The sequence below is a fragment of the Empidonax traillii genome, unplaced genomic scaffold, assembly GCF_003031625.1.
Source record: "Empidonax traillii isolate 1590-97213 ecotype Southwest subspecies unplaced genomic scaffold, ASM303162v1 scaffold94:size1391941, whole genome shotgun sequence".
Taxonomy (NCBI): domain Eukaryota; kingdom Metazoa; phylum Chordata; class Aves; order Passeriformes; family Tyrannidae; genus Empidonax; species Empidonax traillii.
In genome coordinates this window covers 524194-546124 of record NW_020955287.1, presented here as the reverse complement: position 1 = coordinate 546124, position 21931 = coordinate 524194, and the positions used below count along the sequence as shown (strand labels likewise).

Genomic DNA, 21931 nt, shown 5'->3' with positions numbered 1-21931 from the left:
TGTATAATTTTCCTACATTTGGGATTTTAGCAAATGAAACAACTGTTTACACAGTTGCTTTATATGTTTTTCTATATGAGTGACCAACAGTCTTACTCAGTTTGATGGAATGTCTTTTCTCAGAAGACACAAGTTGCTTATGTATATGGTTACTGGTTGGGAAGAAAAACTATAACAGAATTAGTCCAACAGTATTTCTTGATGCTGTGGGTTGAAAGGCCTTGAATAATTGCAGGATGCTGGAGAAGAGTTGCTGTTAAATTCCTTTATGCTTTTAAACCAGTTTTCAGTGCTTGCTTTTTTCTTTTTTTTTTTTTTTTTTTTTTTTTTTTTTTTTTAATATTGAATTTTGGAAGTTGCTGCTGCTCTCTCCCAGGATCTTCTTCTTTACCTAGATTTTCATAATATGTAGGTATCTGTAAAGTCACAGCCTATTACACTCCAAATATTTGCCCTAGAGTATGAGAGAAAAAGGAAAAACAAAGAGAAAAAAAAAATCTTGTAAAAAACCTGTGAAGGTTAACCAAATTCACAAAAAGAAAACTTACAGAGATCAAGGTATGTAAAAAATTTAAGAAGACTCATATTCAGATCCTGTATGTCCTGGAGGATAAATATTTGTAAACCATGAAGTTTTCTTAAAATAACAAATGTATGTAGGAAAACTAGGGCAAATTACATTATTACTTACATGTGGTCCTTCATTCTGGACATCCAAACAGAGTTACACGCACACAGAGCTTGTTCAGCACTTTGTTTTGTTTTGGTTCAAGGGGCATTTCTATGGATGGGAAGTAATTTTGGCTCCAGCTGACATTTATGTCTGCCTTCACTGAAATTCAGCTGACAAGTTTCCAACTGGAGCAGCCATGCACCCTTGGCAAAGCAATGTTTAAACAGGTTGTATGGAGGAGATAATATTTCAGGCAGAGCCCCACCACGAACACAACCACCACCTAGTTCTGTGGTGATGTGGCTGGGTTTTAAGAAGCCATGTGAACCACCTGTTTGTTCTCTGCTCTTGCAGAAATGACTGTATCAACAAAAAGAGATACCCTGTGGCAATCACCTGGGCTACTGCTGGGCCACACGGGCAGTTTACGAGTCCTTCACTCCAGCTGCAAGAGATAAATTGCTTATGTCTGTGGATGCAGGTTATCAGTCCTATGGGACATCTCCCAGTAGTGATGGGAATTTTAGGAAGTTCTTAGCAGTCACCAAGTGCCTCCTGTTGCACAAACTCTCGAAACAAAACCATTCTGGTGTTTCAAGGCTGGTGCCTGAGTCATCCCAAGTTCAGCTTGTCCTGTTGTGTGGCCAATGAGCCTATAAAAACATCTTCCAGTGTGGCTAGGGCCTTGAGCACACGCCAAATCATGTCTAAAATTTTAGGCAAGTTTAAAGTCTACAGGAGATGGTCAAGATGAAGAGTATGCCATGGCTATGGCTAGCTTTGAGACTGCAGCGCAATAAATCCAGTACCTACATCACTCCAAGTATTAGAAAAGGGCATGTTGGGCTGGGCCAGAGCAGAAGTGCTCCACATGTGGTTCCCCCTCTTCCTCAACAAGGCACTGCCATTGCATTTAGCCCAGATCTTCTCACCTTTAGCTGTGGGACAGTTACTACAGGTATGGTGAAATAATCAAACCAAGTGCCTTGCTTACCTTTGTCCATGTCTTTTTCACAAATGAAATTGTTAACATCTGCACAGTAGAAGTCATTCCAGAGCCCAGCATGGATCAACCCGGCACAATCTTCCCCTGGTCCATGCCCATGACTCCAGTTATCAGGCTGCCCAGTTTTCCAGTTTCTTTCAACCAAAAAGCAAGAGATATGATTGCACAACACAGCACTCACGGCAGTTTTTCACCGCAAGAAATTAACGAAAACATCATGAGATCTGTTCTGAACGGGAAATACACACTGAAACAAACAATACATGACTCTTGCTGAAAATGGAAAACAGATGTATTACAGACCAGGGAATCTATTCGGCCTTGGGCTGCCAAAACTCAGAGACCTAAATTTAGACCGATGAACTTTATTTTAGTTTCTGAATGTACATGCACACACAGTGGGAGTGCTCCATGCTCCATGTGCGTTGCTCCAAGCCTGCAAAACCTGCACACTGAGTTCCTGTCGGCATCTGGGACTGAGAAGAGCCCACAAGCTCACAGGTATTGCCAAGATGGCAACACCCTGCCCTTGCTCACTGAAAAGGTGCTCAGCCCTCTGACTGAACCAAGGTGGGCATCTTGGGAGGAATAGCAAAGATGCACATGTTTGAGTGACACATGCTCAGATGGGAAGGGAATTTTTTTGACTTCTAAGGAATGTACATAGTGTATATATACACATCTTTTGAGATCCTTAGCTTTGATGGTGAAACTGAACACAGTACTTGTAAAAAATCTTGCAGCAAGTGTTTCCTCATCCTGTTTTTGTTTAATGAATGGGAAACACTTCCAACCTCAGGACTTAAAAGCTCCATTTTCCTGAAGAAACAGGTTGTTGAAGGGAGCTTGTGGTTGCTGGCTGACATACTCCACGCTCAGCTAAAAAACATGCCTGCCTGACACAGAGCACCCAACCAGGCACCTGGGAGGACACACAGCTTTCCAGAAGTAATGGAATATTCTGAAAATCAGTAACCAACAGCTCTGAGGTTACAACAGAGCACCTAAAACCATGGTGTAGTGAAAACTGATTAAAAGCAGTGCCTGAAGTGGGAATCAGTCGCAGTGCTGCCATAAAGAGAAAGAAAGATGAAAATAGAGAGGGAGAAAAAAGGAAAATATTACGGCTCATTTGAAATGCATCTGACTTTTTCCATGTTTTTCATCTAAATGAACACCAATGAGATCACAGCTAATCATTTCATAACATCTGACTGACTGCAGCCTGTTTTTCTGAAGCACAGCATGCTCAGCTCTATAAACTCTTTAGTCTACTACTCAGTATTAAAAATTTGGGTGGTTGCAATCTGTTCCATTTAGGACAAATTAGGTGTAGCTCTAGGATTCCTGGAGAGCTGCCAATTCAGTTCTCAGCTGGCCAAAGCATAGACACCCTCATTTCATGCATTTTCCTTATGTTTAATGCTTTCCACTCAGATTTGGGCTTTATCTAAAGACCGGTCATTTTTTATCAGAATGAGTACTCTATTTATAGCCAGTTGTAATGCAAATAAGGAAAATTCAAACCAAGACAGTTAAACTGTCTGTGCTTTCCATCTCAACTTCGTAATAAAAGTCAGGAGCAAACATTTTGGCAAGAAACACTACGCTGTTTAGTTATGTGATTCTTTCATTCAACATTCAGTTTTCTTTCTGGCAAGGAAAGAAAGCCTTGTGCAGGGAGAAGGGAGAGAGAGAAAAAAAATGTTCAACAGCACCCTCTGTAACAAATTAAATCATTGGCATCTACAGCCATCTGGATCCATTGGACAATTTCTAGATGCTGCTTTTAGAAGTGTCAGCAAGAGTGGTAGCAGTTTCTGATTTACATACGTGTAAACTGGTAAGGATCCATCCAGCCATCTCCATTCATTTTCCTTCTCTGAATCCGTTAGTCCAATCCAGAAGCTGCCTTTCCCAAAAATCTGCCTTTTTATCCATTGCTGTGAAAGAAAGATCTTAGTCCATAACAAGGACAACTGTCTTTGGAGCCCACAAGTTACACTGGTTTCATGAATGTCTTGTTATCAGAATAGGAAGGGCCAGAGAAATTTTTTTAAATGGAAGATACATGTCAGAAGTTGGTCTTGTGACCCCTTGCCCAAACTAGAATCCATTGCAGTGTTTGCATATGAGATAGAGAGAGCTAAGCATGAAAGTTAGGTTGATGTAAAGTCACATCTAACATCTTATAGATACAAATTGAAAATAAAAACCACAGAGAGCAAGCAGTTGCATCTTGACATCCCCACTGCTGTACTGAATAGTATTAAAAATAAAGTTAGATTTATAGTCAGATTAAAAATATTCTTAGGTCACAGTAGTCTTAGGCTGCATGCATTAAATAAGACAATTTAAAATTAAATTACATTCACTGATGCAAAAAATGCATTTTTGATAATATGCAAGGCACAACGGATTCCATCTTTAAGGGTTCAAAACTAAAATTCTCAGCAACCTTTCTGTGCCCACCACATTCAGGGTCAGCACCAGCTCTGCTCACACTGCAGAAGGAGAAGCTGCTGATCAGAAAGAGGGTGGACAAAATGCTAATGAGTCATCACTGTGTCTACTTCACTACATGAATTCATGATGCTCTTGGCTTCACACTTACCTTGTGGTTTCCACATGTTAAATAACTTCAAACTCTCTCCTTGAAAAACAGAAAGAGAAGGTACTTACCTGCTCCTCTTTGTTGTTGATGATAACCAAGTGTGATCCTTTCTCTTCACAGAATAACTTTGCCTCTTCAAAAATTTCTCTTTCAATTGAAAAGTAGTAGCACTTTTCTGTATAGTTTTTCCAATGAGGAGAACAACCTGCGATGTGAATTTTTTTGTGTTAAGCCTGTCACTGGTAAGTAAACAGGCTAATAATAGGGCCAATAAGAAGTGGAGGAACACATACCCATCTACAGCATGCTGCTAGCTAAAGTACTTACAAATAGTTTGGGAATTTACTTGTTAGGATCCTGATTGGGTAAAATCAAGTCTAAACTGTGTGGCCAGGGGAATTATTTATTACTCACAATACTGCCACGTTTTCTTTAGCCATAAACTTTAACTTATATCAGTTTCTGGTCATCAGAAGGCAGACCATCAAGTGTGGTTTCCCTTAACAGGACTCTTTGTGCCCAGAGGAGTTGTGGATGCCCCATCCCTGGAAATGTTGAAGGCCGGGTTTGAATGGGGCTTTGAGCAACCTGGTCTAGTGGAAGGTGTCCCTGTACACGGCAGCAGGGTTGGAACTAGATAGCCTTTCAGGTTCCCTCCAATTCAAACCATCCTGTGATTCTCTGATAATTCTCTGAAATCCCAGCGATTTAATCTAAGGCAGGCAAAGTTATTTGAAGCAGTAAGTAAGCGGTGAGCACTGCCTGCTACATGTACCTGTATGCCAGTGGAAGGTGGATGCAGTGTATTGATATCTTACCATTAGCCTCGGGTACTGATGTGGGTTCACTCCGTAGTGCCATTGGCATCCCTGGACCTGGTGGCCCTGGTGGGCCAGGTGGCCCCTTTGGACCAGGCAGCCCTGGGACTCCAGGTAGCCCAGGTAGTCCTCGAGGTCCTGGTACACCCGGTTCTCCAACAGTTCCTTGCAGGCCTTGAAATCCTGGTGGGCCTTGAGGCCCAGGTGGACCATCCTTGCCTTGTGGACCTGGTGGCCCTGGGTCTCCACTTGGTCCAGGCAGACCGGTCTTCCCAGGAGAACCTCTCTGACCTTTGGAGCCAGGTGATCCTCTTGAACCTTTCCCTCCTTTTTCTCCTGGTGGTCCGGCTGGCCCAGGTGGGCCCTTCTCACCTGCAGGTCCCGGTGGTCCAGTCTCTCCTTTCTCTCCTTTTTGTCCTTTTAGGCCAGCGGGACCAAGAGGACCTGGAGGACCTCTGTCACCTTTAGGTCCCCTGGGACCAGGAGGACCTGAAACAATGTAAACATGTAAAGTAGGGGTATGCATAGAAAACAAAATAGAAAGCCCACATGGGGTCCTTTTTAATATGTCAGACCAGCAACACTGGATATTTAACAATGCAGAAACGAGGCTAAGAGCTGCTTCCACCAGTGCTTATAACAGTACATCTACTTCCCAGGTTCTGTATATTGTTGTTCTTTCCTCAGCCTCCATGACATACAGGATACTGTGCCCCAGGTGACCAGCCAAGGTGACACTCCCTGCAAGACACACTCTGTGCTACTGACGCACACGGCCCTGTGTGCTGATGGTCCTGTTTCCTCACTCTGCCACCCTCCCTTTTCCTTCTAGTCTCACTTCTCTGCTCTTAGTCCTCAGGACTTTTTCTCCTGACCCTGTTTGCTACTCTGTCAATAACAGAATGTCAGAGATGAAACGATGGTTAGGGAGCAACAGGCCAACAGTGCGAAACACCAGAAGTTGCTTACTGTCCAGGTATAACAGGACAGGGAACAATAACCCACAATGGAAAATGGCAATACTGTGACAACAAACAAACAACAAAACATTTTTTGATTCTGATCATGGCTGAGCAAATCCCTTACCAATGTCTTCCTATCCCCCACCACCTATCTACACAATTTAAACTCCTCCAGAGATAAATTCCCAAACTGGAATTATTTAGTTCTGGTTGAAATGAGAATGGTTAGGGTCACTGACATGTAATCTTGGCTCTAATTCAGCCTTAGCTTATTTGGAGCACTGGATTTATATTTACGATTAGAGTTTCAGGCCTGACTGGTTCACATCAGGTTGGAAATATGAGCGTTCTTTTCATTTGGGATAATACTTGGCTGAGAGAAGCCTCCTAAACCTGATGCCATTTATTTCTGGAGAAAATAAAATATCCCAAGATTAAAAACTAAGTAAAGTAGGATGTTTTCTGGCAGACTAACAACTGGCTTAAAGTGAAATAGTAACTTGTTTTTCAGCAAGGGTGGACCTTTCTGGGAATAGTCCAACATATATTTTTTTGCCATTTCCTCTTTAGCAGAGATTGGTTTCTTGAGGTTCCACACCTTCACTCGCTTATTTTAGAAACTAAATCAAAAGCAGATCCAGTCAGTTAGTCAGACAGAATAAAATTTTGCTAAGTCAGAACCTTCTTTCATAACATCTCCATTTTAGCTACGTAAAGAAGACATAGAAAAATTAGTAAGGAAAATTCAAGCTACGTGTACGTTTCCAAAGTTTAGGATTAGATAATGGAAAAGCCCATGTACCAGCATGCACTAACTTCCATAGAACTAAAGAACTAATGCAAGCAGGAATTCAGCATAGACATCATTAGGGAAGCTGCATACCTTGTAGGATAGTGAAGTTCTTGATGAGCTGGCCATGTTTGGAATCTACCAGCTTCATTTCTTCCATGATTACTGACAAATTGGCAACTTCAACATCTAACCTTGACCTCATCAAATCCTGTTGCACCTTGAGAGATGCGGAGTCTAGGCGAATATTGGCTAGTGTGCTGTTCAAAAAAATGAGCTCATCTGAATGTTTATTTAAGGTGTCTGTACAAGTTGTCCTGACCTCATTGAGACTGCTAGTCAGTGTCCGTAGACTATGAGCAGTGTAGCTGATGTTGCTGATGATATTGGTTATATCAGTTTCAAAGATCTGGAACCTTTCTTCTAGATGGCTGAATTTGGCAGCAGTTCTGTTTTCATATCCTTTATGTTGTTCCTGGAGATCCTTTAGGTTTTGTTCGTTGGCTTGGGCAATTGTGGTGATGTTCTCTATTTGCCCACTGAGGGAGCTGAGCTGATTGTTCATATCTTCAAGTGTATCATTGTTAGCTTTTGCCAGTGCTGAATTGTTGGCGGCCAAAGTCTGTAAATTTTGTACTTTTTCCTTAAGCCAGTCGGTGTCCTTCCGGGCTTGAAGGACAACCTGCTGCAGATTTTGAAAGTCATTCCTGATTTTTAGAATAGCCAAGCTTGTATCTTCCATTGACTTCTGCAGGACACTGATAAGATTTCTTTGCTGTATTTGAGTCAGGTTTAAGTTGTTCAGGTTCATGATGGCTACATTATGAGAATGCACTTGGTTTTGCAGGTTTGTTTGGATATTACTTGTGTCTTGTTGAAGATTGTTGATATAGCCTGTATATGACTGAAGAGTCTTATTAACACTGATGATCATGAAAGAGTTACTGTCTAAGGCACTTTTCATTTGGCTCTGTCTATCATCTAATGCATTTCCAGACTCTTGGAGCTTCTCCAGTGTATCTTTGTTTCTGGTAGTTTTTTCTGCAATGTCATGAAGCTGCTGACGAAGAGCCAGAATGTCAGATCTGAAGCTGGACAGTTCAGTGTTAGTATTCAAGGCTTTTTGTCCAGCTTGGTCATCTGTTGTACAGTAAAAAAAAGAATTGAAAGTCTTTAGGATAAGTTTTTTTTAAAACACAGTATAAAACACCACAGTATATTTTAAGTACAGTCAGATTGACAAACTGTTCAGTAGCACTTCTATCTTTTCCAGAAAAGAGAAACCACTAAGCAAAGTTCTGCCACTAGACAGAGGAAAAAAGCAAAGAGGAATCGTGTCTTGCTGAGGACAACAAAACAATGATTCTGTATTCACATATGGGAAGAACTACTGCTAGAAACTGATGAGTATATGGACTCAAATAATGCCGTGTTCTGACTGGAAACTGAAGTGTAAACAGAATCCAAAACATTAAACAGGTATCAGTAAGAGTATGTTTTAAAGTTACAACTGGATTTTGCTGAAAGCTCAGGAGTTTATTTTAGTTGTTCATGATTTCTTCCACTTTTTCTTGGCAGGTGGAAAATCTTTACTGTGATTTAGTACATACAGTTCCATTTTTTTAAAAATCTTCGGTTTAGTTTTAAAAAAGTTCTAACACTTATTTTAAAACAATATGGTTTAGAGACAAAAGCTTTGCCTGCGGGCTACTTCAGATATGCCAAGATATGATGTATTTCTGGTTTTCTTTCTAATACATTACTATTGCTTTTAATGACATTTATTTTGCCATTATTGTTTCCTCATGGTCTGAGTTTGAGGAAGGCAAAACCTTTAATCTTTGAGGAACATCTCTGCTCTTGCTTACACTGCCCTTCAGAATACTTCTGGAAGCCTGTCTGAGTATGATAAAGCCCTGTCTGAGTATGATAAAGCCCTGTGATAAAGCTGCAGAGGCTCTCAGCCAGGATGTAGAACACAAGGAAATAAGCAGTCAACACTTGCTTTCAGGGAAGATTCCCTTTCTTGACCTGAATCACTTCACTCTCCTTACTCACAGTCCATATATTTTTGTCCTCATCTAAGTGTAGCTATATTTATGAATTATGCAGTATGGAGTCCATGATTTCAGATGACTCCAAGAGAGAGCAGTATGGTTTTCATAAAGTAAAGTGAATACAAATGTGTATGGAGGTTTTCTCTGGTGTATTTGAATGAGTTGTGATGGCAAACATCAAATGGTGGCTTGTGAGGCCTCAGCCTGAAGTGTTTATGGAGTCTTTTGTGGATGGACATCTTCCTGAGCACAGTTCCTCTCCCTTCCACTTGTCTCACTCCAGGACCTTCTCAGCTCTTGACTTTATGTTTATCTCTTGGCTATAGCTCAAACTATATTGTATTCCTCACACAGCTCTGACAACTGCCAGGTCCACTTAAAGCTAATCCCTGAAGGCCTGTCTTCCATTCACCACACATTGTTATTCTTCTGACCCTACAGCAGTAGTCTTACCTTTATGTTCCCTACAAAAGTTGCTACAGAACTTTCCTAACTTCCTCCATGGCAAGTCCACTTAAATGGGAAATGATGGCCCTGAGCATCTCACTGGCCATCCACCCAGCAGCATGTAAAAATGTGGCATGAATGAATCAAAGGTGCTACAAGTTGTGCAAATTTAATCAGTGTAATATAATAACCCAAATATAACACAAAAGGTTGCATGTGCTTTAAATTGTAACATTTACTTCTGTATATGTGTCAGTAAAAGAACGTGTCACTGAATTACCCCATGTCTCTGAACTAAATGCAGTGTGTAAATACTTTAGAAGCCAGCTCTTTTTTGAAGGGAAAAAGTTGTAAAAATTTATAATCAAGCTAAAAGTAATTTTTCATAGAAAAATCTCAATATATGGTTTAAAAAACTAAATAGAATTTATTTCAAGAAGCACATACATGTATGCCTATATTTATATCTATATAATAATTTGTATAATAATATCTATGTATAGGAAGAAAGGTAAAAATGCCCACTTAGAGAGTAGAATCTTTATCTTTTGACGGAGAGGCACCGGACATACACACAGATCTATAAGATCACAAATATGTCCGCTTTATTGCAATGGTCCAGGGTTTTTATAACATCTCTACTCAGGGTCCCGTGACAAGAAGCATACAATTGGACACCGGCTACCATCTAGTTGAAAACATTCATTACAAATTCCTTTATAATTGGACATTAACAGATAACCAAGTAATAGTTTNTTGAGGAGACACCCGCAGCCATCTTGGGACTTATAACTTATAGTACTTATAAAAACATGCAAAGGTTTATAAAAGTCCATAAAAGCACTACACACAATATAAATTGCTCAGACATTCACTATTTTCTTCCCACATTTATCCATGATTTTTGTTTTTCCATCTTCCTGCAAACTGAGAACTTTCATAGTACTTGGAAGATCTGAACTCATAACAACCTTGTGTCCTGTATTTCCTTAGATGTCCAAGAAACATTTTATGGAAGTAATCAACTTGCCTCAGACATAAGAATTTTGAACAGCTGACTATTTTGTACACCTCTTAAAATGGCCTTTAGTTTTGAATCTTAATTGCTAAAACAGCATCAAGATGACTGGGTGACAGATTTTCATTTCATGTAGAACCTCTTTTGATGTGGAACAGTTTCTGCTATGTTTTATGTCTCTACCTCGGAGAAGATTCTCTCCTAAGCACAGCTTTTAGGTGTCTGTTTAAGTAGAAATGCTTCCAAAGAAACTTCAGTGGGAACTGTAAATTTTGAAGTATTCTTAAAATGCTGTCCTAAGTAGAGCTGATCTGAACTATTTTTAAGTGCTTTCACAAGTACACTAGAAACTGGAATGGAAGTGCTGTATCTTGTCACAGGCTGAGATTTTTCAGACAAATTTCCTGCCACTATCTGACAGGAGAACACCCCAGAGCCATAATACAAAGGAGCTTTGCTTGTGTGTAGATTACCTAATTTCTTCAGATCGCTCTCCACCGCTGTGAGCTTTTCTGTATATCTTCTGTGGGATGTTTCCAGGCCACCTGTCACATTGTCCATTTTTTCTACAACTGGGGGAAAGAGAACAGTATGTTATGGAAAGAAGAGAAGTGAAATAGTGGAAAAAGTCTACAAAACAATAAAGCAAACAAAAAACTCCACTGCTACCAATAACACCCCCAAAAAATAACAACACCACCCAACAAAAAATCCCCCCAAACCCAAAACCAAACCAAACCAAACCACAAATAACCATCCCCCCAAAAAACACCAGCCCCCCCCCTCAAAAAAAAACCACCTTAGAATTTCCTTGCTTGCCATTACACTTTGCTGTTCCTCTGTGAAATTTGGAAGGTTGAGCTCCTATTTGTTGGTGAGACCCAGAATTCTTCCAACTTTTCAGTCTACCAATACTCCCTAAACATTTTTTTTTGCCCATGAGCAATCTCTCTCCTGAATGAGGAAATCCCCCTTTGTGGGTTTTCCTCACTAATGAAATCCTGTTCTTTTAACAATATTTCCATGCTCCAAGCACAGTGCTGTGTGGCAAAGGCAGACTGATTGCTAAAGGCTCAGATGCGTGAAAGAAGACTTGCTTTTATTTTGCTATGAGCCATTTCTCCTTAAAAATAACCTTTTTTCTCTTGTGCCTTCTAATTACTAAAAGTTGCCATCTAGATACCAAAGTTAGAACTAAGATGGCAGTTTTGGGGATTTTAAACACCTTGATAATGGTACAGATCACTCAAAATGATCTTGAAACCATTCTGCCTCATTAAGATTGAAAGGATGACCATTCAGCAAGTGCAGATTTATGGCTGATGTGCTCTTTATTTTGTAATGTCTGAGTAATTTTCTTCTCACTGAGACATTCGATTACTTGATGGGATTGATATGGGAATGGAAAAAGCAGAACAACAAATAAAGAGCCTGTGGTAGCTTCCAGTGGCAAAAATGTGAAATCCTTGCAAGGTTAGAGGTAGTCTGCAACATTCACACCAAACCTTGTCTAATATCCTTTTGGATTCAAGCCACAACCAGGGGCAGAATTTGCTTCTCATCATGATATTATTTAGCCCTTTTGCAACACTGGGAGCAGAATGGGCTTGAAACAACCTGGGAGAGGCTACATTGGTTATTGTGCCAACTCCCTGCTTCAAACAGAAGAAATAAGGTGTGTCCCATGTCTTTAGGTTCTGTAAACCTGTATGGGGTAGCAGGTACCACTAACTCTTTCTGTCTGTGAGATGATCTGCACCTAAGAAATAGAGAAGTTATTGCCATGTAAAGATTTGGGTTTTTACTAGGAGTGAAATGGAAGGATCTTTTGCTGCTCATGAGCAACAACATGAATCCCAGACCTTTAAGGTGCAGTCCACCAAGTGCTCCTTCTTTCTTAACTCTTGCCCCCCTTTTTTTTTCTTTTTTTTCTGATTCTGGATACCACAGTTACACAGCAGGCTTTTACTGCTCCCCCAAAACCAACAGGAGGAAAAACAGACCAAGACTATCTCTGATGCAACGGTACTGAGGTGAATGGACTTACAACAGTGAAAAGGTCTCAGGATTTTCAGAGAGACCAGATACCCTTCAGTGAATTACCTGTCTGCTTCTTTTTAGATTGCTAACAAGCCAGTAAAACAGAGACTGTACCGTGTGTGCAAAGTCAGTCAGAGTGTGGCTTTCTGTATTTGAGATGATGACAGATTGCTTGCTAAACACCAGACCCAGGCTACAGTAATGGCTTTGCTTTTTCAGTTGCTTCAGAAAGTATTCAGTTGCTTTAGAAAGCATTATAGCACCAATTTTTCACTGTTTTTTTTGCCTATTAAAGTTGTCAAAGTTCTGTATGCCATTTTCCCTAAATGAATCCAGGGTTGATTCTCTCTTTGTCCTGCCCAGCTGTCTTCCAGGCTGGAGCCCAAATCAGCAAAGGTCTTTCAGTTACTTCTGACACTCCACTGATGCATGTGTACACCTATGCATTGCATGCATTGAGCATGAGGACATACTATGTGACTAGCAATGTCACATCACCTATAGATCTGGTTAATTCAGCTTTAGTGTAACATTCAACATTTTCTCCAGTTACGCAACACACTTGGAGTTGGCAAGTGAATATATATTATCAGTAATTAAAGGAAAATGCAGTTTCTTCCTTTTGCTGTTCAAATGAATGCCAGTTTGTACTTCAGATCTGAAGTTTGTAAAACTAAGACTTTATACTGTCCTATAACAGGTATGTTCTCATGGTTGAATCAAATCTAGCACTGGAAACTTGGGTGCTTCACTCCGTGAAGAGTCCAAAGCAAAGGAAAATAGTAGAAATCCTATCAATAAGTAGTTGTCTGGCAGTTAGATGAGACTGAAGAGAATGAAATGTGTAACAGCAGTATTTTCATTGCCCAAAGGAAAAGAAAATAAGAAAAACCACACTAAAGAGAAGTAGCTCTAGCTATGAACAGTCTTTGTGGGGAACACCCCAAAAATTTGATGAAGACAGGGCTTTAATCAGAAGTCTTACTGGTAATATTGATTGGATATGATATGAGGGGAAGGCCATGCCTGGACTGTGTATCTGAAAGATCACTAATGAGCACTGTTAAAAGGTCTTTCATTTCCCAGCAGCTTCTCTGCTACAGAAAGAAGTAGCTTTTAATTCTAAAGTGTAAGCGAATGCCAGACAGCAGTGATAGGGAAGGCAGACCCAACTTAGCTGGAAGATGCTCATTTAGAGGGGCTGCAAAGAGAAGACTGCTTTTGAATACCCAAGGTATTGATTTCTGCCTATTTGATACTAAACTGGCCATGACTTACCCAGATTAACTGATGTAAAGTGCAGAATTAGCTATATTAGGCAAACCATTTCCCTTATTTTAAGTCTGTTTCCCCTCAGAGGGCAATCCAGAGCCAAGTTCAAACCATCCAGCTCCAGCAGCAGAAACAGAAGATGTCTCTGCAAATGTGAACTGCAGGGTTAGGTCAAAGACAAGGCTGCTATCCCATAGACAAACCAATGTATGTATTTGCTTTAAGCAGGGGTGGGATCTTGCCCTCCATGTTCAAACAAAACTTGACCCTCTGCACAAAGTCATTCCCTGAGCAAGTTGTATCTTATTTACTTTCTTGCTACTGCCCTGCAAGTGGAAAGAATGAACTCTAAATAGAATGAGTAGAGAGCCAGGGCCAATGTTGGTTTTGTTGCTCTTGATGTCAAAAGAGGTCATATGGACGGATGTCCTATTACTGGAAATGTCTTTCTTTCCCTGGTAGAAGCTCCCATGACCATCACTGAATGGAGCCTTCAATTTTAGGTAAGCATCTGGAGAACTCTCAGAAGTGAAAGTCAACCTCTTGGGAGGCCCCCAGGCTTGTACAGCCACTTCCCACTTTCTCCAGAAAAAGGCAAAACAGGCAGACTGACTAGTTGTAACATCTCCTACAAAGGCCAGTCCACTGCTCCCAACAGTCTGCTGATTCCAAAACATGCAAAGTTGTCTATGCCTTAAACTTGGTTTTGGTTAGCTTCACCCTAATTCTCAGCTTGGTCAGAATTAGCTGCATTGTCATCTTACTTTCTGACAAGGTTGAAGTGGAAAATGTTGTGAACATTCTCTAGAGGAACACAAATTTTCAAGTAGTTGCTGACCAGAACAGTGAGGACTGTCTGCACCTAACCCACTATAACAAAACATGCCATTTCACCAGGATATGTTTGCCTTATGAAATGGCAGGCAAACTGTGTGTGGGAAATAGATAAGAAAAGTAGATGAAAGTCATGGTGGGCATTAGTCAAGAAACTTAAAAACAAGGCTGACCAGAGAATGAGAACTACCAGAAATTCAAGCTGGAAGCTTGCTAGCTTCCCTCACTGGAGCAAGTCACAGGAAGATCATTCACCTTCAATAGGCTAATCTGACATTGGCTAATGCCAGGAAAATTATAACTTCGTATTTTGCATTTAATTTAAGATAGTATGTATAAAAAAAGTACAGATTGCTTTATTAGTGCTTTACACAATAATTTAATGTCTTCTCAAAGCAAAAGAATAGTAAACCCAGCTTGTTATTCCTTCATGACCTTGATTTTTGATTCATGTTTTGGTTTCAGGTTTCTCCAACATACTATGTAATTTTTACCACCAATTTGGAGTTGTTGACTTTGCCTCCCATTGAGTTACTTTTTTTGCCTGCCATATTTAATCCACTGATTAGTAGTTTTAAATCACAAAGGATACCTAAATACAACGTAGGAAATGAAAGTTTTAAAAGTAGTTTTGGGCTTTATAAACACAAGTGTGGGAGGCAAATTTAATGGAAACTTAGCTAAGAGACTGAAAGAAACCCTGATGCCAGTAGAATTCCTTCTTTCAGTGTAATATTGCAATAAAAAAGACAAGCCAAACTCTGATACAGAGAGGAGAGTTCAAGAGCTCTACAAAATTTTATTTTGAGTTTTGTTCTTCCTTTAAGGCCTGATTTCTTCTCAACAATCAGTTGAGAAGAAATATTGCATATTCTTTTCAACAAATATTCTTCTCAACAATCAGTTGAGAAGAAATATTGCAGTAACTCATTTGAATATGGAGTGTCAGCAGAGAAACTTACGTTTTCTCTGCAAATTAGCACGTAGGCACCATGAAGACAAAGCTCTTAAATTGCAGGTACAAAGAACAAAATGAATGCTTGACATGTTATCATTTGTTGCTTGGTGTTACAGAAGGGAGATCTTGGACGAAACAGTACTTCTCTTTCTCTGCATCTCTTTCCCTTGACATTCCAACACAGCAGTCACCAAGCTGGTGAGCAGTGGAGCAGTGGCCACCAAGATACCTTAAGGTATCTGTGAGCAAGATGTGCACTACCCGCCTTCCTTTATTTTTTTCACATTTTTGGGGGGAGAGGAAATTCTTTTGTCCTTGCCCTGGATAGCTGTGACTTGGTACTGCTATGACAGAAAGACTCATCCCTGGTGGGCACTGATTACTGTTCAAAGAAGGAGGTTTAGAGATGAGTGTAGCAAAGAAGGGGCCTCAAGAAGAGAGGGAAAAGATTGTGCTAGAGGCTCCCACAGAAAAAGAATCTTGAAAACTGGATTGAAACGAGGAAGAGAAACTTTTGTACAGTTTCCTTATTGCTATTGCTTCCTATAACCACACAAACATGTGCCAAAGCAAGATATAGAGCAATGGTCCCTTCAACTTGGTATGCTGTTTCTGACACTAAGGTCTGAGTTCTCTAGTAAATCTCAGAACTGACAGCCTTATATAAAAGTGAAATTCTGCTAAATTCTAGTTGCTTAGTGGCTGGGTTACAGTGCAGAGGGATCCCATCCACTTCTGCTGTAAGCAGATCTCTGCAGATTTATATCTGCAAAAGGCCTTCCCTAATCCATAGGACCAAATTATCTTTATGGATCAAGAGCAAGTTTTTGAATCCTGGAAAGTATCTTTTCACCCAAAATCTGACTTCCAGAGACCAGTTACACATACTTCAGGAGAGTGTCTAATCAACTATAGATGTACTGCATTTTTTTGCATTTGATTTTAATTTGCCACATTCTGTCTGCTGCCACATGAAAGCTACATCTTTCTATCTGTCCTTCACATTCTTTCTTCTCCCTGGATAAATCTTCCATCTAAACCAAAAAGTTTTAATTTTCTTTCCACGCAAAACTGTACCAAATCCTCTTAAATAATTATTTATCCCTTTCTATTTCTACAATTTCCTTTTCTTTCCCTGGCAGAGGACCAGAGGTGATGTCAGCTCTGCTATGAGCGCAGCTGTTGGCGGCACAGGACACATTGCATGCTAATCACATGAATATTTACCCAGCTCCTTGGAGGGGTTTTGAAGCTACTCTCAGGGCCATACTCAGGCAGCTAGTTTAAAGCCAGTTTGGTTTTCCCTGCAACCTGCTGTGATGTTCTGTTACAATACTCACAGTGATATTGTTCACTTCCTTTTTCTTACCAGAAACTCACACCTTATTTACTTAATTTATTACAGCTGTGACTGCCCAACAAGCAGATATTTACATCAAAACATTCCTAAGAATACCTAAGTGGCTACAGTTAATGAGTGATGAGGATCGGGAATTTTAAGCCATGTTTTCCAATGAGCCCAACCAATGACTTGCACAAATGAAATTTTCTCCATTACTGGTTGCCCAGCTACCAGAAACTTTGAAATTCTTATTAAAAACATCTAAGCATCTTTGCTCATCACAGTTATTGTGGGTAAGTCAATACATTGGCATCTCCTCAGACAATTTTTCTTCTTCCAGATATTTCAAAGTCAGATACTACAAAGATTCCTGGCTATTCACATCATCATGAAGATATTCACATCAAGAAGGACATTTTTCCTAGAAAGGTGTGATATATGTAAAATAACTCAGTGAAATCAAAGTACATCACGTTACACATCTTCGAGTCTTCCAGTCAGTACTCATTTATGGTGGAGAAGTGGTCATTTTGTTCTAACTTTTCTTTCAAATGTCTAATCTAGTTTCAAAACTTTATAATTTTTTGAAAGTGAAAATCTAAGGTTGCAGTTTGTTGTTATGTGTGTACAAAAAGCCAACATTGCCTGAGTACTGATATTTCAGTTGAAATGTGTTAAATTGCCTGGCTAGTTCATAAGACAATGTTCTTGGATGCTTGTCTGAAAGTGAAATGTAGGGCTCGATGCATACATACCTTTGTATCCCAGAATGGCTACCGTGATTGTTAACAGGGCACATAAAATATATAATAAGATGATGGAAAACTTCAGTGCCCAGTTATTTTTACACTTGGTACATTGACTCCCCTCTTGAATACCTGCAAAAGAAAATTTAACATACTTTAAAACAATGGCAAAGAACACATTGATGGTTTTGTTTGCCCATATGTTTTCTTTTGTTTCCTAAAGAGCAAATTATTTATGTAAGATGATACATGGGTGCCTTTTTGCCTATGCTGCCTAGATAGGCTGCAGAGTGGTTAAATCATCAGTTCAGTAAAACAGTGATGTTTATCAAACATCTTTATTATGAGGAAGAGAAGTAGGTTCTGCCTCACTGGAAACCCCGTGCCTTTCCTGAGAGACAGGACTATTTTCTGTGCTACAAAGATTATGGTGAGCTTTGGAAGTCAGATGTTGATTAGCATCTCCTGTGTCAGCAGCTCTTTCGTAGCATTCAGTCTCCCTACAGGGGCAATAGGAGACAGTAAATGCTTTGGCAGGAGGAAAACATAGAAATAAAACAGAATTCTGGAAACCTGGGTAGGAGTACTGGTCCTGCCCTCTAACCATTGCCACAGGTGGTTACCATGAGAGCACTTTCTTTTCATAACAAGAGAGACTTTTTTTTTTCCTTATTTTTGGGGGTTTGGAAAATACTATTACTACATAAAAGAAGGGGTGCTTTACTAATAAAGCCACTGGTACATCCACAGAAAAAATGCTGGTGAATTTCCCCTTGTGGACAAGCTTAGGAAAAAGGGCCTCAAGCTGCTGAAAGAAAGCAGGCCTTTACTGTTTTATATTTGAGCTATTTTGAAGAATGGCTTGATATCTTTGAGTTTATTAGGGAAGCAATTTTCCTCTTTTGTCCATGTGCTCCTCAGGAACAGCTTGAGAACACTAGAAACATCAATTATTAATCAGAAACACAAACGTGTAAAAACCTGAAAACTGGACCACTGTGTTAGAACAAATGGGTGGGATTTATCCCTCTTTACAAGGGGCATTAAGCAGGCCAGGATTAATGTAACATTCTGTGTCTGTCAGAAAATGCACTTCTTTGATATTTCACTCTATTTGTGTACTATTAGGGGAGTCCCACAGGAAAGCTTTAAGCTCTAACAAATTCTATGTACTAGATTACTTAACTAATCAAAACTTGCTCTGTAGCTTTTTATGAGTAACTTATATTTCCCCTGAGGCCTAACCCACAGTTGATTTTACTTTTTGAAACTCATGACCTTCTGCAGAGTGTTTTTTTATTTTTCATTTTTTAAGAGAAAAGCATGGGCTGCTTCCCCTGGGTTCACAGAAAATGGGTGACCAATATACCAAATTAAGTCAACTGTATTTCTCTCTCAAAGAAAAGCATTTTCCAGTGACTTCCTTTAGCCCAAGGTACTTGAAGGAGAAGGGATTACCATATTGTTGCAATTCAGGAAGAGGATTTATACAGAGTTTCTTTGACAAGGCATTTTCCTCAATACTCCCCACACATATATGAGCTGTGGCTAAGGCAGAAAAGTATCTCTTGTAGGTCAGTCCACTTTCCTCATTACATCATCACATATTTTTTAGTAAACTTTTCAGCTCTGACATCACAGTCTCTTGCCGTGTGATGATAACAATGGTTTCCTTGGGGTTCAGTTGGGATCAATTAGGAACATCTGGTTCTTTTTCAGGAACGGGAACGTTCGGGGAAAATGAGACAAAGACCTGTAAGCATAAACCCAAGAACAGAAACTCCAGAGGGGATAAGGCTCCTCTTCTGCCTGTGAGGTGAGAAGGGTGGGAGCTGGCACAAAGACAGGCAGTTGTATAGCCCATTTATTGGTGAGTTGGATTTGGAAGGCTGGTAATTCCTGCATCACAAAAGAAAAGGTGAAGGGTCCATAATTCAGTAGCCAAGTCTTATGGATCCTGATGCGTGGGCTGGCTGTCTTTGGCTGAGAATCTCACAGAGTTTGCTACTGAGGAAGCTCTAATTGCTGAAAAAGCCAGAAAGTGTAGTTTTCTTAAGGTTTGCAATAGGTATTCGCAGACTGAAATTATTTCACAGTGGGAACTTGTGGTGTTTGGAGCACCATTTTGCTGCTCTTAGCTGCTACTAATGGGGCACATTGAGCCCCTGTGCACTGAATGCGAGGTTCCTTCCCTGAAGGGTTTAAAATTCGGATTACATTTTGGTAAGTCTTTGAAAATCCCACATATCAAAAACCACAAGAAGCTTGGGGCAAAAATTACATCACATTCATCTTCTAAATATACAGATAACAAAAAGCTTGATCCTCCTTATTTTACTGTAATTGAAGCAGACCTAGATCCTTATCGGGGAAGACTGATAGACTGCAGAAGTACAAAACACAGAGAAAGGCAGAAATAAAAAGAAAGCCTTTGACAGCAATTGCACATAGAAAAGTTTCACTTGATAACTGTCTCACATTAAGATTACTCATTTTATGACATGACCTGCTTTCTGTCACCATACTCTTGCTTCCTGGGTAGGGTAATGAGCTGAAACTTCACTGATGTCACTGGATATATTGCAGTTCACATCAAGCATCATGTACATTCCAGTGCTTCATAAGGATCTAGTTTCACTTGTCTCAGCCTTCTCTATCCCTGGTTCAATAAAACAGCACTTTGGCTTTTCAGAACTTTTACTTTCAGCATATTTCAAACTGACATCAGGAACAGCACCCCAACAAAAGCCAGACCTTTCCATCCTTTAACAGTCCAGCACTGTTGGTATCAATAACACAAGCCCAGTATACTAAAGTGATCATACAGGTTAGAGTGATTCCATTAACTGAGCTGGGCTGGAACTGTGTATAGCATTGCCTGCTGGGACTTACTGCCTGTCAGCTTAAAAGTGCATCCGACTGCCACTGAACCCCCTCTACCCCCTTCTGACATGCCCCGGGTCTAGGGCTGGAGTGAAAAACCAGGGAGCTCTAACAAGCTGCTCTGTTTTCCTTTACCTAGAGATGGACACAGCAAAGTCTTTCAGAGCTATTAAATTTGCTCTTTATTGCAAATATGTAGTTCTTAACTCTGCTGCTAGTAACAACTGATGTTCCTAAACATACAAAAATTACTATAAAAATACCAAAGATGGTGGTACCTTGAAGAAAAAAATTGGAAGGCTCATTATGATGTCTTTGTGTGCAGTTAAATAATTCAGGCAATGAGCAAAGACAAAAGCCTCTCTGTGCAGGGATGAATTACACTATAATCAGGGCTCCACAACCTAGCCAGCACAGCGCCTGACTTCAACTTGCCCTGTTGCTCTTCCCCACTACCTAAGCATCATGCTCAAATAAGGTTGTTCTGATACAGAAGATGCATTTAGTCCATGCTGTGAAGGCACATTTTAAGTGAAAGGTTGCTCCGAAAAGATCTGATAGCCAAAACATTAAGCAACAAAAAATGGGAGACAATTAAAAATGCTTACTGTGATTACACAACACCTGGCATCTTCAACAAAATCTTGCAGTTTTACCACAAAAGCTGAAAATCAAGCTTTGAAGGAGCCCATGCTTGGGCTTTATTTTGACAAAACTTCCCCAGTTTTATCCACTCAACTGCTTGCTGTCATGGCTTAAAAAAATGCAAAGTTCTTCCAGGAGATGTACCACATCTCATCTAGAAAGCTGTAGAATAAATGGACAGGGAAAGATCTTACACACCCATTGACAGAAGATACGTAAAACCTGCAAAAGGGAGTTCTTGACTGAAGTCAGCTCTTCTCCGTTTGGTAGTGATGCTCCTAGTGCAGCACACTCCTCTCTGTGTCCTGTACATGTGTTTTCAAAGGTTGGTCTGCTCCCAAACATTTGTCACTGACTTCCAAACCCAGGGAGCCAGGGTCACTTCTGCATAACATGCATTTCTCACTGCCGATTTCACCAATGTGAAATTTAATAAGTATCAGATGGGACACAATGTGCCTTGTTTCACTGGACACATGCTTTTTTCCATTCTTTCCCCCAAATTATTTTAATAAGAGCTCTGGTTTTTCTGCCTCACTGTTGGGAAGACATCTGGCCAAACATACAGCAACCTAGTACAAAGAGATCCTGCTGGCTCACATGCTTTGGGGACCCCCTTCTCTGCAAACCAAGATGGTCACAAAAAAATATGCAAGTGAGACATCCCCCTGTTACCAGGCTTTGTAGTATTTGTTTTTATAGCATTGCATTCCAGGGACTGAAGACTTTGTTCTCACGCAGGGGGTATACATCTGCAGATTCCTTTTGGGCTCCAAGAAGAGGTTTTGCTGAAGGAGGAGCTGGGCTTTTTGGGTTTGGTTTGTTT

At 40.2% G+C, this 21931-nt stretch overlaps 1 protein-coding gene across 1 annotated transcript in view; it reads right to left on the bottom strand.

Annotated features, from left to right (window-relative positions):
- Window positions 1-325: 325 nt before the first annotated feature.
- Window positions 326-21931, bottom strand: part of COLEC12 (collectin subfamily member 12) — a 100116-nt gene continuing 78510 nt past the window's right edge. The window contains exons 3-10 of the mRNA XM_027881738.1: window positions 17587-17709; window positions 10859-10957; window positions 6957-8003; window positions 5112-5600; window positions 4362-4498; window positions 3513-3622; window positions 1668-1813; window positions 326-454 (exon numbers count right to left, since the gene is read on the bottom strand). Coding sequence (XP_027737539.1) covers window positions 435-454; window positions 1668-1813; window positions 3513-3622; window positions 4362-4498; window positions 5112-5600; window positions 6957-8003; window positions 10859-10957; window positions 17587-17709 — 2171 coding nt within the window. The 3' untranslated portion in view covers window positions 326-434. The remainder of the gene's footprint in view (window positions 455-1667; window positions 1814-3512; window positions 3623-4361; window positions 4499-5111; window positions 5601-6956; window positions 8004-10858; window positions 10958-17586; window positions 17710-21931) is intronic.